The sequence below is a fragment of the Exophiala bonariae genome, assembly GCF_035927105.1.
Source record: "Exophiala bonariae strain CCFEE 5792 chromosome Unknown scaffold_17, whole genome shotgun sequence".
Classification (NCBI taxonomy): domain Eukaryota; kingdom Fungi; phylum Ascomycota; class Eurotiomycetes; order Chaetothyriales; family Herpotrichiellaceae; genus Exophiala; species Exophiala bonariae.
In genome coordinates this window covers 462,031-477,149 of record NW_027042492.1, presented here as the reverse complement: position 1 = coordinate 477,149, position 15,119 = coordinate 462,031, and the positions used below count along the sequence as shown (strand labels likewise).

Here is a 15,119-nt window from a genome sequence, read left to right as displayed (position 1 = left end):
GAATGATCGACAGCTTAGGTTTCAGCTCCTTCCAAGGTTCTGTGTTCTAGTTAGTTGATTAAGACCCGAAGACGACTCTTCCCCCAACTTTGACTACCTAGGTAACTTCAAGTCTCGTTGGCTCTACACCGTATTCCGGAGTATAACTTACCGTCACGCAGAACATTGGAAGCTCTCGAGGCTTCTCATGCCTGCGGTATCATACCAGAGCTTTAGCAAGGAGTGTTATCTGGTGATTGAAATCTGGAGTTGCACAAGGGCGACACCTATCATTACAACCCTAGCTGGAATCGCACAATAGCCTCAGCGAGGGCATCAAACCCAGCAGCTTTACCGATATCCAAGATCTTCACCCTACGTCCACTCTCCTCTGACTCATTATCGCTGATCATCTGACTGAAGGCTTCTGATTTCGAAGGTCCGAATACCTTTGCATTTCTCCTTGATTGTGAATACGCTATCCATGGCTCTTGTCCAGCAATAAATCGGGCAAGGTCGAGGCCAAAACTTTCTGCAGCCTTTTGTTGGCCTGACGGGAGCTTGTCATTATAATTCTGGAACAAGAAAACCACGTCCAGCACGTGTGTCGCTTCACCCATGTACAATCCTTCCCATGGGTTTGGTTCGTTGAATGCAAAGGTAAACAACTTGGGCTCCGGCCAACCGCGAGCAAATGATACAGTGGCTGCATAGTAGCCAACATCATTCACAAAGTGCAGATAATTTCTGAAAGCAGCTTCATCGTCTTCAGCTTGGCTACCAAGAGCAGGAGATGTGAAGCCATATGTTTCAAGAACGGACTCAGCAGCTTCTGGTATGCTTCCCAGTGATGTCCTCAATGACGCTGAGAACCGCTTCCGTGAATCATTTTTCAGGTGACCCATTATGGCACCCAGTGTTGATGCCTAAAATATCTTGATTAGCATTGGAGAACTTGTTCATGGATAGGGCTGCCTGTACATCGAATTGGCTATCCCCGATCATGAATCCATCCAGCCACTTTTTCCCAGGAAGGGTAAGATCCTCTCGACTTGCAATTGCAGCGTATGAAGGTCGTATTGGTACAATGTCACCATCAATTACCGGCATGAACGGAATATCGGGAGGTAGCTTCGCGATTATCTCGTCCAGTGGAAGTGAAAGCAACTGCTTGACTCTCTTATCCGGGCCGAGTGCATCCAGACCGAGCACCGAAAGCACACGCTGATACACACCCTCATAAATTTCAGGAGAAAATGGCCCCACGAGCAAGAATGAGCCACCTGTTGCGATGGCACGGTTGAAGAGCTTCTCAGGGGAGTAGAGGTGAAGGGTCGTTGCGACTACAACACAGAGAAATATCAGAGTCTGGCACAGGCAAAAGAATATCGACAACGCTGATGGACTCACCAGCTCCAGTGCTTTCTCCAATGACTGTGATGTTGTCAGGATCACCGCCAAAACCAGAGATATACCGCTTCACCCATCGGAAAGCATTTCTTTGGTCACGAAGGGTGTTGTTGGATTTATAACCTCGGTCTCTCAGTTCTTTGGATGTCAGGAGGCCAGAAAGTCCCAAACGAAAGCTTTTGCTGTAATCAGCCATATCGCTTGAACCACTCTAATTGGCTCGGAGACGTACTTGATACCAACACCAATAATGGGCACGCCATTCTTTGCAGCAAGTTTCACCAACTTTGCATGATCGTACTGCGGCCATGAGTTCGCACCAACGACAAATCCACCACCATGTGTCCAAATGAACACCGGCAACTTCTGTTTAGACAATCCCCCTATCCCAGACGCCAATTTGGGCACCGTAATATTAAGATTCAGGCAGTCAACGTCTGAGTGCTTGATTTTCGGTTTTGGTAATGCCTGTTGAATGAATGTCATTTCATTTTCGAACCCGTCTGTTGGAGAGTAGGACGCGGGTCTGGTCCAAACTATTATCAGCTGGTGTACTCGTTCATTAAGGGCCTGTCATCGGATTCAAATGACACAGTGGACTCGAGATTCGTACCCATGATTTCTTGCATCCACTGGACTCTTATAACTCGTCCTTAACTGAGACTCGGCAAGCCTATGCTCCAGAGTAGCATATTGTACACCCAGAAATTGATATGCGCCATCAGCATCATGTGCAATAAAAGTGCCAAGAGAGGGATGGGACAACGAAGGGTCGGTGAAATCAATCGTCGACATTATCGACCTCGTCGAGGGGTTACCACACTGTACTATGCTTGAACCCTTGCCCGAACCTCCTCGCCCATTCTCAGATAATATACTTCGAAAAGCCACAACTCACCTGATTGGAACAATTTGTGGTGTGACAAGAGCCCCTCATTCGTATTTGTCGATATCGTCTGGGGGTTCATGGCTTTACCCCAAATCTGTGCCTGTGGTAATGCCCACTGAGGAACAGCCCCACAGTCATATTGGGAAATCCTGGGGGATTACTCCAACAACGTGTCAACATGGGTTCAATGGCTTCAGTGCTCGGTCAGGTTGCAAGGCAGCGGATTTCTATCTCCTACGAGATGGGCAGAGGTTTCTCACTATGTGCATGCCTGTTGCCTGACATTGATTGTACCGTAGTGCTGTGCGTTATTTTCTTGCATCCAACTCTGTTCGCTCCACGGCTGGACGCTCCACGCTTTCGGGAATGCCCCTGGGCGCGTCAAGAATAGTAGTACGAAGTATATCAAAGACGCCTTCTATAGTGGTATCAGTCCTCGGTATCTAGTTAGCTAATCATAATGTCCGCAGCTTCATTAGTCAAGTATGATTTCGGCTCTAGGCTGGTTCAATGGACGATCGTGCTTCCTCAAATTCGAGACCGCGGCTTGGAAAGTGAATGCTCTGGAAAGAAGCGTGAAAGCCTCTCCGCAGCCTTGTCCTGTGGATTGACGTTGATCTTCACGTCTTTTATGGCATCAGTCCTTAGATGGCACCAGCCAACAATGGTTATGGAGGTCCCGAGATTTTTGGTGCTGTAGCCACATCCTCTCGCCACTTTTATCCTCCGCATCGGCAATCTATCCGATCCGCGAGCCTCTCCAAAATCTCACCACTAGAGGGACGACTACCTTACCTTCTGCTGACATCAATCGAACTCTCAGAAGTCTAGATTTTCTGTGCGAGTGAACTGGCTTTGAGAGGCATACACCATTGACATGCCTAACACCAGGGGCTCGAAGGTTACCCTGCCGCTGATCACCGTCGCCCTCGCCGTCATTATCTACACTCAGTCCGAGTTCCTCTGGAAACTAATTGGACAGGCGAACATCGATAAGTCCCGGCTCGTCAAGTGGGAAAATAGCGAGCCTCTCAACAATGGAAACTGTCAGGTTATTAAAGAGATGAATGCTTGCGAGGATGTGAAGATCCATTATGCCTCAAATACGGCGTTCCTTGCCTGTGGCGATCCCTTGGAACGAAGGAATTGGTATCCCTGTGCGGGAATGCGCGATTCAACTAAGCGATCGGAGGCATCATTCCGTGAAACTCTTTTCAAGTATGATCTGATATCTGGCAAACCTACGGAGTTGCAACTCCACGGTCTAGAAGGTGATTTCATTACGCACGGAATTGATATCTTCTCGACACCTGGGGATCCCTCGAAGGTAAGTGACATATCTAGACTTGCGATGCACAACTAGGCTCAAATTCTGCAGGTCCATATCTTCGCGGTCAATCACGCTCGAGAAGGAGATTCCATACTGATCTTTTCGCACGAACTGGGCTCAGATGTAGTTGAGTTGGAGAGTAAAGTGAGGCATCCGAACATCAAGACAGCAAATGGCGTCGTTGCCACAGGATCGAGGTAGCATGAAAATTTATCACCTTTATTCTTCAGGGGTTTGCTCACCTTCCTTCTAGGGAGTTTTATGTCACGAACGATCATTATTTCGCACTTGGCCCGCTCCGAGTGGCTGAAGAAGCATATGGTCCGTTTACTTGGTCAACGCATGTCCAGTTCTGCGATGCGAGCGCCGAGGTACTGTCTTTACCCTGCTTCCGCGATGGGCGCTAACATCACATTCCAGCACGTCACTTGTAAGCAAGTGACAGGTACTTTCCCCGGAGCAAACGGCATAGCTTTGTGGAAAAATCGACTCTTCGTGGGAGATGCCAGGAACGGAACTGTGACTATTTTTGACATCCACCACGACAAGAGCTTGACGCAGTTGAGTCAAATGGTGAGTGGAGACATATGAGCTTTCTGCCCATCGTTCAGACATGTGACTAACATCGATTCAGGACCTCGGAGCCGCCGCTGACAATATCAACATCGACCCTATCTCTGGCGACCCAATAGTTGCGAGTAAGTCGGATAACCAGCAAGGAGATTCGTGGACATTTACTAATGATAAATAGTATTCCCAACACTTGAGGACTTACCAACCTATCTCGACAATGTGCTATCTCTGGGCAAAGACTTCTTGGTTCCCGCTGCCTCACTTCGATTGAATCACGCCAAAGACTATGCGCCTGAGCTGATATACTTTGACGACGGATCTGTCATGAGCTTTATGACGACTGCAGCAGTGGACCCATACAACAATCTGTTTCTCGCATCCGGCGTCATCCAATATGGCGGGCTTGCTGTTTGCCAGGTGCCAGCGGGAACATTTGCGTAAAAGCTGAGTAGTTGCGATGAAGGGCATGTTAATTTTTATGGTACAGGAGTGACCACCTGAGCTACTCTCAGGCGTGATCCAACTCCAATGGGAATTGTTAATGATCCGTAGATTTAAGATCCTCTTGTTGTGGCTTGGACTATAAATATCCAACAAATACTACCTACCCAAATCAAGACATGGAACAGGCTAAAAGTACGAAACCTTAATACCCTGCAGCCGATACCGCAGCAATGAACGCGGAGCAGACGCTATCTGGTTGATAGCCTGTACACTTCTGAACTTGTCGCATACTTAGATGTGATGTTAATGGTCGATGCTTACGCAAGCCATATGGCACAATGCCTGAAGACTGGCTTTGATACTGTCTTGGAAATCCGCCTGCGAGATCCCAGGCTCAAAAATATCAACCTCGCTTGAACTGCGTCCAGCACTCAAGCTTAATTCGAGAGCATGGCTGAGTATCGACATTATGCTGTCCCGAACCCTGAATGGGTTGATGTGAGTTGCGAGGCTCAGAATGCCATCTTTCTTCCACGGCGTTTTGCTTTCAACATTCCAGAAGCGGCGCCAGGTGGGAATATCTACGAAGCCATGCAACTAACGGTCCCATAGTTCCCCAACAACCTCCCGCTAGGGACTCATGTGCATGGCATGAACAGGGACCGACTGCCCATCAAACCGCAAGAAGGGCTACATATCGAGGAGTTTGATGTCCCTGCTCGAGATGACTACCCTGTCCGAATACGAATCTACCGAAAGCCAGAGTCTAATGACTTGCCATTGTTCATCTACATGCACGGGGGTGGCTATGTTACTGGTAGCTTGGAGACGGATGACCGTTCCTGTCGCAAGATCGCGGCTGAGATTGATGTCCTCGTTCTGAGTATCGAGTATCGCCTGGCTCCCGAGCATAAATTTCCAATTGGATTCGGTGATGCGTATGACGTTGTGAAATGGGTAAAAAGTCATCGACGACTCCTGGCCATCATGTGCCAGTGATATTTCGTTGACGAAATATGCTGACTGTTTTTCCTAAGGCTACGCTCGAGTCTTCACAAGCCCAACTACGCATCAACCTCACGAAAGGCTTCGTCTTAGGCGGCACTTCAGCTGGCGCGAATTTCACGGCAGGCATCTCGCACCTTGCGCGGGACAAAGCCCTTTCGCCACCATTATCAGGTTTGATCTTTCTGGCAGGCAGTTTCTGCCACCCGGACGCACGACCGGAAGAGTATCGAGATCGGATCCTGAGCGTCGATGAGATCAACGATGCCCCTGGGTTGACGAGGAAGAGTATCGACTATTTTGCCGGTTCGTCTGCCCCCAAAGTATTGAAGCATTTGGCTTTTTACACCCCAGAGTACCCAGCATTATTGACCTAATGATCATTCTAACAGCCAAATACGGTGCACCACCGTCAGACAAACGTTTGTCACCATTGCTGTTTGAGTCACACGCGAACCTGGCTAAGAAAGCACTGTTCTCCGTCTGTGGTTGGGATCCGAGACGAGATGAAGCGATCCTCCTCGAGCATATACTCAGAAGCGAAGGCGTCGATACACGCATCAAGATCCATAGCGGCCTGCCGCATGGTTTCTGGGCGACGTGTCCGGAGTTGCCGGTGTCGCTTGCATGGGAGCAAGAATTTGTGAGAGATATCAGGTGGATTCTTCAGTGAACCATTCGGGATTGCACTTGTGTATTGGCCTTAACTCGCTGTTGTAGAACGAGGAGGCCAGGATCTGTAGTCTAAACTAGACCTCAAGTCAGATGTTGCAGTTCACTGTCGCCATTCGAACGTAAAGCAAGATTCAAGAAGCTCCGTTGTGAGGTGCGCTTTGGCTATGGGTGGAGGTTTGTGTAGAGGTCATTTTTCTAGAACCAGTACGAACATGTATCAATAATCTACAAGTCCTGAGATCTTGTGTCGATCTACTCAAATAACGGATTCGATATCAATCCATCCCAGAATGCCAGTAAACAGAATGCCTGAAGTGCGAGAGATTCCATGAGGGAATTCTCGGAAGATATCCGAGGCATTGAATATCATCCCCCCACATTGAGAGATATTCGAGAGACAGTCTTAGATGTGTAGAAATGACTTCTGTTCTTTTTGGATTACTCAAACGAAACCACCACTATGACCGGCACATCACTTAAACCCTTGGTAGCCATACTGGATCCTTACCATCCCGATGCTACAGCTAAATTGGAGGCCAATAATGAGATCGATTCACTTGTCGTGTCCAAGTCGAATCGACAAGAGATATATGACCGTGCCCAGGCGATCATGGTGCGCAGTGATACCGCGATCTCGCCAGTAGAATTGAGCAAGTTTTCTCAACTCAAGTATGTGGTCAAGCAAGGCGTGGGAGTCGACAATATCGATCTAGAGGCAGCAAAACAAGCAGGTATCGAAGTATACAACACGCCCGGACTCAACGCCGAGGCTGTCGCAGAACTCGCCTTATCATTAGCTCTGTGCCTTGCCAGAAGGATCACGGAAATTGATCGCTCGATTCGAGAAGGCAAGGCAGTCGTTCGCAGTCAAACTCTCGGCAGAAGTCTCTTTGGCAAAACCCTCGGGGTGATAGGCATGGGCAACATTGGCATCGTGCTTGCCAAGAAGTGGATTGGGGCGATGGAAGGTACGGTGGTGGGCTATGATCCTCACTATCAGGGGGATTCATGGTCTGAGATCCTGGGTGCTCATCGCTTCCGTCAGGTGGACCAGCTCAACAATCTTCTACAGGTTGCAGATGTTGTGTCACTACATGTGCCATTGACCGATTCTACGAAAGGGCTCATTGCTCGGGATGAATTCACACAGATGAAACAGGATGCAATTCTCTTGAATTGTGCTAGGGGTGGGATTGTCGATGAAGAAGCATTGCTGGAAGCACTGGAATCGAACAAGTTGGTTGGGGCGGGCTTGGATGCCATGGAGATTGAGCCACCGACAAGGGAGGCTTATGGAAGTTTGCTGAAGCATCCAAATGTGATCATCACACCTCACATCGGCGCATCGACAAGGGAGATACAATCACTTAGCGGAGTATTTGTCGCAGATCTTGTTGTCGACTTGGTTATGGGAAGAAGAGGAGGGAATCGGGTGGCATAGATTTGGACCCGTACAATTGAATTCTACATCTTGATATAACCACAAGGCACAAGGACACTCCTCACCATCATATTTGGATATAGAGACATGATCTAGACAATTTCCCTGTACTGACGATGAGAATACGTATGCGGATATCATGTCCGGTACTTTCGTCAGCTCGTACTCGGTAATTGGCGGTCCATCTCGCTATCGATAACGGAATATCCATTTACCCCTCACCTCACTGGATCGGATTTACTTGTGACCGGCCCAATTCCCCTCACTTGGTCTTCTTGTATTGCTCATGATGATCACTTGCAAGGCCACTCCCGCGTGATCATCATTCAATCATCAAATATCCATCTTTCCGTCCCTCTGTATGCCTTATTGGCCCTCTCAAAGTCTATCGTGAGTTCGTGACAACTCACTCCTCAAACTACTAATCCATTCCTGCCTGTGACATTCCGTTTCTGTTTCACCTGGTGGCCGGACCACGAGCGATTGATTTATTAAACCGTCTCCTCCCACCATACCATTCACCAGCAGCCAAATACACACATTCCGCCACATCCCTTGGTGGATCATTCCTTTTCCTTGACATTGAGGAGTCTGAGACCAGCATCGTCTGATTCCGGACTTCCGAATCATCCTCTCGACACATGAATATGCGGTGATGAGCCGACCATTTGCCAACGCACCCAAATCTACCACTACCTGCGCCCCTTGACACCAAGTATCCAACATGTCTTTCCTACGCAAGCAATCCGATTCCAACGGTGGGCCTTCCATCTTCGCAACCTACCTGACTCAGTCTATCCCATTCCGCCGCAAGTCACGCCAATCCAGTACTGACAGTAACTTCTCTGTCACCTCAATCATATCTCAGGCATCTACCTCGAGTTCTTCCTCGAACCCATTTGTTCGGTCACTGACTCCGAATCCGATCCCTGCATCTTCGTCCTCATCTATCATCCTACCTCCCGAGGATAAATTCCTTCATGGTCATACTTCTCACATTCACTGTGCCAAGTGCTCAACCGATTTGTGTCTGACATCCCAGATCATCAGCAAGGGATTTACCGGTCGACATGGCCGAGCCTTGCTCGTGCAAGGAAACCCATCTCACATACGATCTCATACTGCTGCTTTGCCAAATACATACCAGAATAAGAACATCCCTCGCAATCTAGTCACAGGGCAGCATATTGTCAGTGACATCTCATGCGCGATCTGTGACAGTACACTAGGCTGGAAATACGTCGAGGCAAGTGAAGAGAGTCAGAAGTACAAGGTCGGCAAATTTATACTCGAGACCAAACGTGTCCGTGTCGGAGTTTCCTGGGAGAATAATGACAATGACAATTTCGGTACCTCGACCTACGACGAGGTTCTGCCGCTCTCCCCACGAGAGTTGAGGAAACTAGCTGATACTCCACAAAAATCCGACCAAGAATTAGAATTCGATTCACAAGATGAGGACGAATGTGAAGATCTCTTTGCGGGGGTCTGGAGCCCACAGCTGGCTGCCAAACGTCGCCAGAGGAAACGCGAACGCTTTGGCAGAAAGCCTGTTGGAGGAAGCATGAGGAGTTTTGGTCCTTCCAGCAGTGTCGATACTTTGTCTTGATCACAAGACCTTGTTGTATGACAAACGACTGCATAATATTCGCAAGGTCAAGAGGCGGCATGCCCACCAATCTACCCAACGCAACAATACGGAGGATTTATATGACTATGGATGAATCTTTATGACCACTCGTGGTCTTTTGTCTTACGTCAATGACTCCTCTGATATTCGAACCACTACAGCATTTACATGATGGAAGACGCACAATGATACCCCGAGCAGTGTTTGGTGTTTTGGAATATTTTTAAGAGGATGGTGATGCCTGGAGTCTCATGAATTCACCGAGGTAGAGATGCCAGTCATCCGACTGCGTTGGTTTCGAGGGTTGAGTGGTGTATCTATTTCTCCTCGGCATTATTGTTTTCAGCAGGGTTGGCGTAATTGTCCCAGGCTTTTTGGTAGCAGTCCCATAATCGTAGTAATACACATCCCTATCCTCGACCAGATATTCTAGACCTGACTTCCTATATTACTCGAGAATAAAAAACCTAAGAGCCATTTCCGGTGTGATTCTAGTTCATGGGTGAGAGCAGGCTGCTTTAACCTGAGCGTTAACTGCGGTAAGCCTTTAGCTGAGCATCACTGAGCGCTTCCTGATTAACTAGATCAGTCGGCGGCCTAATCTGGCCCCAGCGATCGGCTAAGCAGCCAGCAAGGATGTCGGTTGATCGTGCGTCACAGCAAGGAATCTGATTAAGCAAATTGTAGTCTAGGCACAATATAAGATTCCAGGGGGTGTCGGTGTTACCAGCTCTGCGCCCAAGCGCTTCACCCTAGGCGCTCACCCCGAAAGTGGAGGGGATGTAGGGATGTAGAAATTATGACCCTCAAAAGTGTATCTTTGGCACTGCGCCCTTCTCACAATGTAGGAATACAGCTACAAGACCATCAATACCACCAAAGGAAGCATTCTATTCTTATTGACCGCAACAGTGGCTTGCCGACGATTCACTCACCTCGTCCTCCACCAAAGGCAAAAAGCTAGGGATAAGCAAGCAGCCGCAACAACATTTTCCACTTTGGGAAATTGCTCTGTCCGCCATAACCCAGCATTGGCCTAATATCTTCACTTTGTGATGTGGCTCAGCGTTGCGGTTCCTGCACAAGTAATTTTTCGTCGTGACTAAGGTATTCCGTAGAGACAACAATCTGATTCCGTAAAGACAAGAATTTTGCATCTGATCACCTCAATCGAGCCCGTGGAGATTCGAGCTCACCGTACACGATGTAAGCATAGCTTTCAGCCGATTTCAGCCTGGTGTTCTTATGCTCTATTTTATTTTATATTACGTTTCAAAGACCTCGATTAAGAATATGTTCGTGTTCGAACGCGTTGAATGATGGAATGACGGAGCGATATGTGGCGAGTCTCCAGTCTGAATAGGGTCTCTTTCGATGTGATGAAGCTGTGCAGTGCAGTACATGTAGATGGGTGAGCGGCGAAGGCGAACTTGAATTCCTATCGCTGAGTTATATAGAGCAGCTCGAGTTTCGAGTTTGATCGAGTCCAACCAACATTGTCGGATCTTGTCTCGTCTTTAATATTTACTTCTCGCAGTGCCTCCACTGAGTCGATATACGTGCAGGAAGAACGACAACATCAACCAGGATCGGCGTCATTATCACCTACATCTCTCATAAGTCATCTCTGCGCAATCATGAAGCACTGGGCGTTATTGCTTCTTTCACTCGGCGCGTTGGTCTCTGCGGACATCACGGTTGAATTGTTCAGCGACGACGGATGCGGCGGCGATATTGGGGTGTCGCTGGGCAAAGTCTCATCAAATGGAAACAACGATAAAGACTCCAGCGGTTGTCAACCTGGGGCACCGTTTGGATCCGTCAGAGTGAACTCTGGCGATCCTGGCTTTCAATGCAATCTTTTCAGTGACAACACTTGCACGTCGTTCACGAAGACAGTCTTCTCGAACACAGTCGGCTGCACTGGTGTTAGTGGATCCAGCCTTGTCTGCTTCAGCCAGGCCTTGTTCGACAACCCATTCGCCGAATCCCAGGTTACCGTCAATCTCGGCACCATTATCCACTCAGAACAAGACAACAACCCGGTCAGTCTTCCACAGCTCTTTGCGAAAGCTTGCTCCAGCGGCGGCTGCGACCCTACCAACACCATCGCCGTCAAATTCGACGTCGAAGGGAAGCAGGGCACCATCACTGCGAGCGCTGATGGATCCTTCGGCAATCTCGACCAAGCCAAGTACACACAATCGCTCCTCATGGCAGCTATGCCAAAAATAAACATTCGACCGGACAACTTGGGTACCACCGATACCTCCGGTAATCCACCCACGGTATTTGACCTGCCCAACTTCGCCCGAGTGACGATTAGAGACAAAAAAGGCGATATGCAGGCGTATCTCAAGGTCACCTACAAGGTCGAAGGCTCGGACACAAACGAGATAGATTGTGGAGGTCTCTTCGCCGGGGTCACTGAGGCGGCTCTGAAAGCAGTCCCGGAAGTGGGTGGGCTGCTTGCTTCCGCCTTCCAATGCGCTTGCAACGAAGTGGCCAGTGGTTCTTGCGGCGGGTCGAGCGGGAGTAAGCGTTCAATCGCGGGTCATACAAGCAGAGTGCTCTGAGTTTTGAAGGCTAGTTTTGAAGGCTAACCGTATCGCTTGCACGAGACAATAGATTCTTTACTTACAGTAGTACTTATCATGGGATTGGGGAGTTATGATAGAATTTGAGAGGCGGAGGAGGGGGAATCGAGGGAGTTATGGTAGAGCTAAAATGACATTCAAGTTCATCCTGGATTTCTTTTCGATAATACTCTCATGTTCTAGCTACTAGTAGGCCTTTGAGTTGGGATTCCCGAGCATCTTGAACGGGTCCCATCGTCCAAAGTTGACGAAAGTTGGCGTTGTGAATGAAAGAGGAAGAGGAAGAATCTAACGGGTCAGGTAGAGCTCCGGTAGCGCTCAGTGATGGCGTAGGAAGCAGAAGGCGGGTGAGCAAAGCGGCTGGTGGCTAATCAAAAAGAGAGGAGAGATGATAGATTTTTCGCGTGAGACCACCTACATAGGGAGGTGTCTTTCATTCATGGACCGTAGCAAATGTGATGAATGTGAAGGCTGTTACCGTTGCACATGCTACCAAAATAGTTGATCCGGTTCCGGGTTCACTGGTGGGCATTCAATGCCAAGAAATAAAGTCTTGGCTTGTCACTAATAATTGCCCGTTTTTGTTTGGTGGTTCAACAGTTCCGAGTTCCTTTTCCCCCACGTTCAGGTTGTGCTCCAATTCCAAGCGAGCAGCCGATGCCACAAGAGTTGTCACTTCGTCACCCAAAAGTTCCGGCCGCCGTTCTGCCGAGTTGAACAAAAGTCTTCCGCCGGTTTGATTACCTCAAGTCAATGAGACAGGATTTATACATGACATCCTGCTATTCAATATAATTGAACAGTATGGGAAGATCATCCCCCCAAGGGCTCACCACCCAAGATTTTCATCATCAGTCATTCGTCAATCCTCGGGATGTGTTCCCTTCAAGATCGAGGCTAGCAACTCGTGCCCATGGGTTGCGAACACCGGTAAAGAGCGGCAACTCCTCTAGAAGTCCATCCGCATTTTCACTGGATTCCCGCAAGTTCGCCTGTTGCAAAGCAGACGAAGACGAGGATGAAGGTCCGCCATTTCACTCTTCTGGGGTCCTCGATTGCTGCGCCGACGATGGCGGTCCACCCGATTGTTGTGAAGAGGTTCGTCATAACTCTCCCAGTGCCATGGATTGTGAAGACTGTGTCGACGACTGTGAGGACTGCGAAGAAGAGCATCACATGTTCAACCAGCAGAAGATCACCGCTGCTACTGTTACAGACTTCCTCGATGATTGTGAAGAATGTCACCAAGAACACGATAAGAATTGTACCCGTCCCGACTGTGACTTTTCTTGCTTCGACTGCATCGATTGGAATGAATTTGAACGGGACAAATCGCTTGGGCTTTCCTACGCAGTGCCACTGTTAGGTGACGATGGGTTCAACTTACCCCATCCGTCCCTCGACGAGATGGATATGTTGGACTATTCAACCCCAGCACTGCTCGACCCCCAACCAGAAGTAATGGCACCACCCCTAGACGTCCCCATGCATCATCAGTGCCTGGGAGATGCTGTTCCTTACTGGACTGGGTTGCTGGATGCTCAATTCTGCAACGGCAACCTTGTGCCTGGTTCACAGACGCAACAATATCCCCTACCACCATTCGGCCTCGAATACGGTTGTCACCCAGCAGCCGCACATCAACAAATGCTCTTACCAAATTTTACCACCAACACATCCTCGGGATATGCCCCTGCATCCGTCGACTCGACACCAATTCCGACGCCTCCGACTCCGACTTCCATCCCAGAAGGGCCACTCACCGACACCAAGGCTCTCATATCAGCCATTTCCGCCCCGTCCACCTCCCGTGCATGCCAATGGATCATGCCCTGTGGTACAGTCTGCGGTGCGAGCTTTGCTTCGACGACCGACCTCAAGAAACACCTGAAGACCATCCATCTGATCAAAGGCGTCACCAAATGCAATTGGCAAGCCTGTGACAGCGCAAGCTTCGCCTCGGAAGCTGCTTTGACAGGACACATCTCGAAGAAACACTTGGCCCCACTGGCCACCTCGACAATCAACACGACCACCACAACGATAATCGGTCCCGACGGTCAAGCAACCACGACATCACACCCAACAATCACCACAACCAACAACAGCGAAGGCCTCTTCAAATGCACATTCCCCGGCTGCACCAAATCGTTCATGTACAAGCAAGTGCGCGACGAGCACGTCGCGTCCTCGCACAACGGAAACAAGATGTACTGCCACATCTGCGGCCAGTTCCTGAACGGTGAAGGCTCGAACTTCAAGCGCCACATGGCGACCCACAGACCGAAGCATCAACATATGCTGTGTAAGTTCCATGGTTTGGGCTGTAAGCGAAGATTTCCGAGGCTGGACAATCTGCGACGTCACGAGGCGTGCTGCAAGTTTGGGAAGAAAGCCGCGTTGATGAACGGTTCTGGTGCCGCCGCGGCTGGGGTGGGGAGCATCAGTACTGGAAAGAACGCGCATCATCACCATCACACGCATGTCCATGTGCCGAAGGAATAGCGGAGGGGTTGAGAAAGGCGGTGTGGGGATGCAGTAGTTGAGATACAGTCGGGACGGTCAACGAGACAGGACGAAGGAACGATGGCACATGATCATGGCAGCATTGGCTCTTCTCCTGAGTATACATCCCGTGGTTGCGCAGCGCAGAACAGATCCTGTCGTGGAAGAGGCTCCAGACTACGCATGACGAGAATGACCACGATAGCAATACAAGCACGAGGACCTACAGATATTCACATGACGTATATCCCCATCGTTCGTATGAGCAAGCGTGTATTAAATGATACAGAAATACATCTATATTCTCCCACAAGCCTCCATGGAAATAAGACCCTGCATTCCTGTCCCTGTATCCATTCTCTTATACTCTATCTCATCAATGCCTGCGAGGATTTTTTCCTGTTCCCTCCCTGATTATGAACCGAATTATATTCGGTGGCAGCACGACACCCAAAGACGACGATGTTGTTGCCGGATCTAATCAGGGTCATTCACATAAATGCAAATTCCCCCGACATCTCGAAAAGAACTTCCCTTTTCCGGAGGTTGTCTGCGATATCTAGATACCATAGATCCACAATATACGTAGTTCAATAGTAGCGTGCGGAACGGATCTATTTACCCTACTCCAGTTGGTCGCT

The 15,119-nt window shown here is 49.1% G+C and overlaps 7 protein-coding genes across 7 annotated transcripts; 6 read left to right on the top strand and 1 right to left on the bottom strand.

Moving 5' to 3' along the window:
- Positions 1-272: 272 nt before the first annotated feature.
- On the bottom strand, positions 273-2,184 carry LTR84_003786 (uncharacterized protein; the record flags this gene model as incomplete). Its single annotated transcript, XM_064847370.1, has 5 exons — positions 273-905; positions 961-1,322; positions 1,390-1,565; positions 1,622-1,915; positions 2,003-2,184. The coding sequence occupies 5 exons, from the start codon at positions 2,182-2,184 to the stop codon at positions 273-275; spliced, it is 1,647 nt and encodes a 548-aa protein (XP_064705091.1).
- A 971-nt stretch (positions 2,185-3,155) lies between these two features.
- Positions 3,156-4,622, top strand: LTR84_003785 (uncharacterized protein; the record flags this gene model as incomplete). Its single annotated transcript, XM_064847369.1, has 6 exons — positions 3,156-3,605; positions 3,657-3,805; positions 3,862-3,979; positions 4,029-4,181; positions 4,243-4,306; positions 4,360-4,622. 6 exons carry the CDS (start codon positions 3,156-3,158, stop codon positions 4,620-4,622), a joined length of 1,197 nt encoding a protein of 398 aa, XP_064705090.1.
- A 453-nt stretch (positions 4,623-5,075) lies between these two features.
- On the top strand, positions 5,076-6,303 carry LTR84_003784 (uncharacterized protein; the record flags this gene model as incomplete). Its single annotated transcript, XM_064847368.1, has 4 exons — positions 5,076-5,123; positions 5,238-5,582; positions 5,663-5,936; positions 6,023-6,303. The coding sequence occupies 4 exons, from the start codon at positions 5,076-5,078 to the stop codon at positions 6,301-6,303; spliced, it is 948 nt and encodes a 315-aa protein (XP_064705089.1).
- Positions 6,304-6,765: 462 nt separating this feature from the next.
- On the top strand, positions 6,766-7,746 carry LTR84_003783 (uncharacterized protein; the record flags this gene model as incomplete). Its single annotated transcript, XM_064847367.1, has 1 exon — positions 6,766-7,746. The coding sequence occupies one exon, from the start codon at positions 6,766-6,768 to the stop codon at positions 7,744-7,746; it is 981 nt and encodes a 326-aa protein (XP_064705088.1).
- A 724-nt stretch (positions 7,747-8,470) lies between these two features.
- On the top strand, positions 8,471-9,355 carry LTR84_003782 (uncharacterized protein; the record flags this gene model as incomplete). The annotated part of the gene is made up of 1 exon (XM_064847366.1): positions 8,471-9,355. The coding sequence occupies one exon, from the start codon at positions 8,471-8,473 to the stop codon at positions 9,353-9,355; it is 885 nt and encodes a 294-aa protein (XP_064705087.1).
- A 1,658-nt stretch (positions 9,356-11,013) lies between these two features.
- LTR84_003781 (uncharacterized protein) lies at positions 11,014-11,952 on the top strand (the record flags this gene model as incomplete). Its single annotated transcript, XM_064847365.1, has 1 exon — positions 11,014-11,952. The coding sequence occupies one exon, from the start codon at positions 11,014-11,016 to the stop codon at positions 11,950-11,952; it is 939 nt and encodes a 312-aa protein (XP_064705086.1).
- An 825-nt stretch (positions 11,953-12,777) lies between these two features.
- Positions 12,778-14,478, top strand: LTR84_003780 (uncharacterized protein; the record flags this gene model as incomplete). Its single annotated transcript, XM_064847364.1, has 1 exon — positions 12,778-14,478. One exon carries the CDS (start codon positions 12,778-12,780, stop codon positions 14,476-14,478), a length of 1,701 nt encoding a protein of 566 aa, XP_064705085.1.
- Positions 14,479-15,119: the final 641 nt, after the last annotated feature.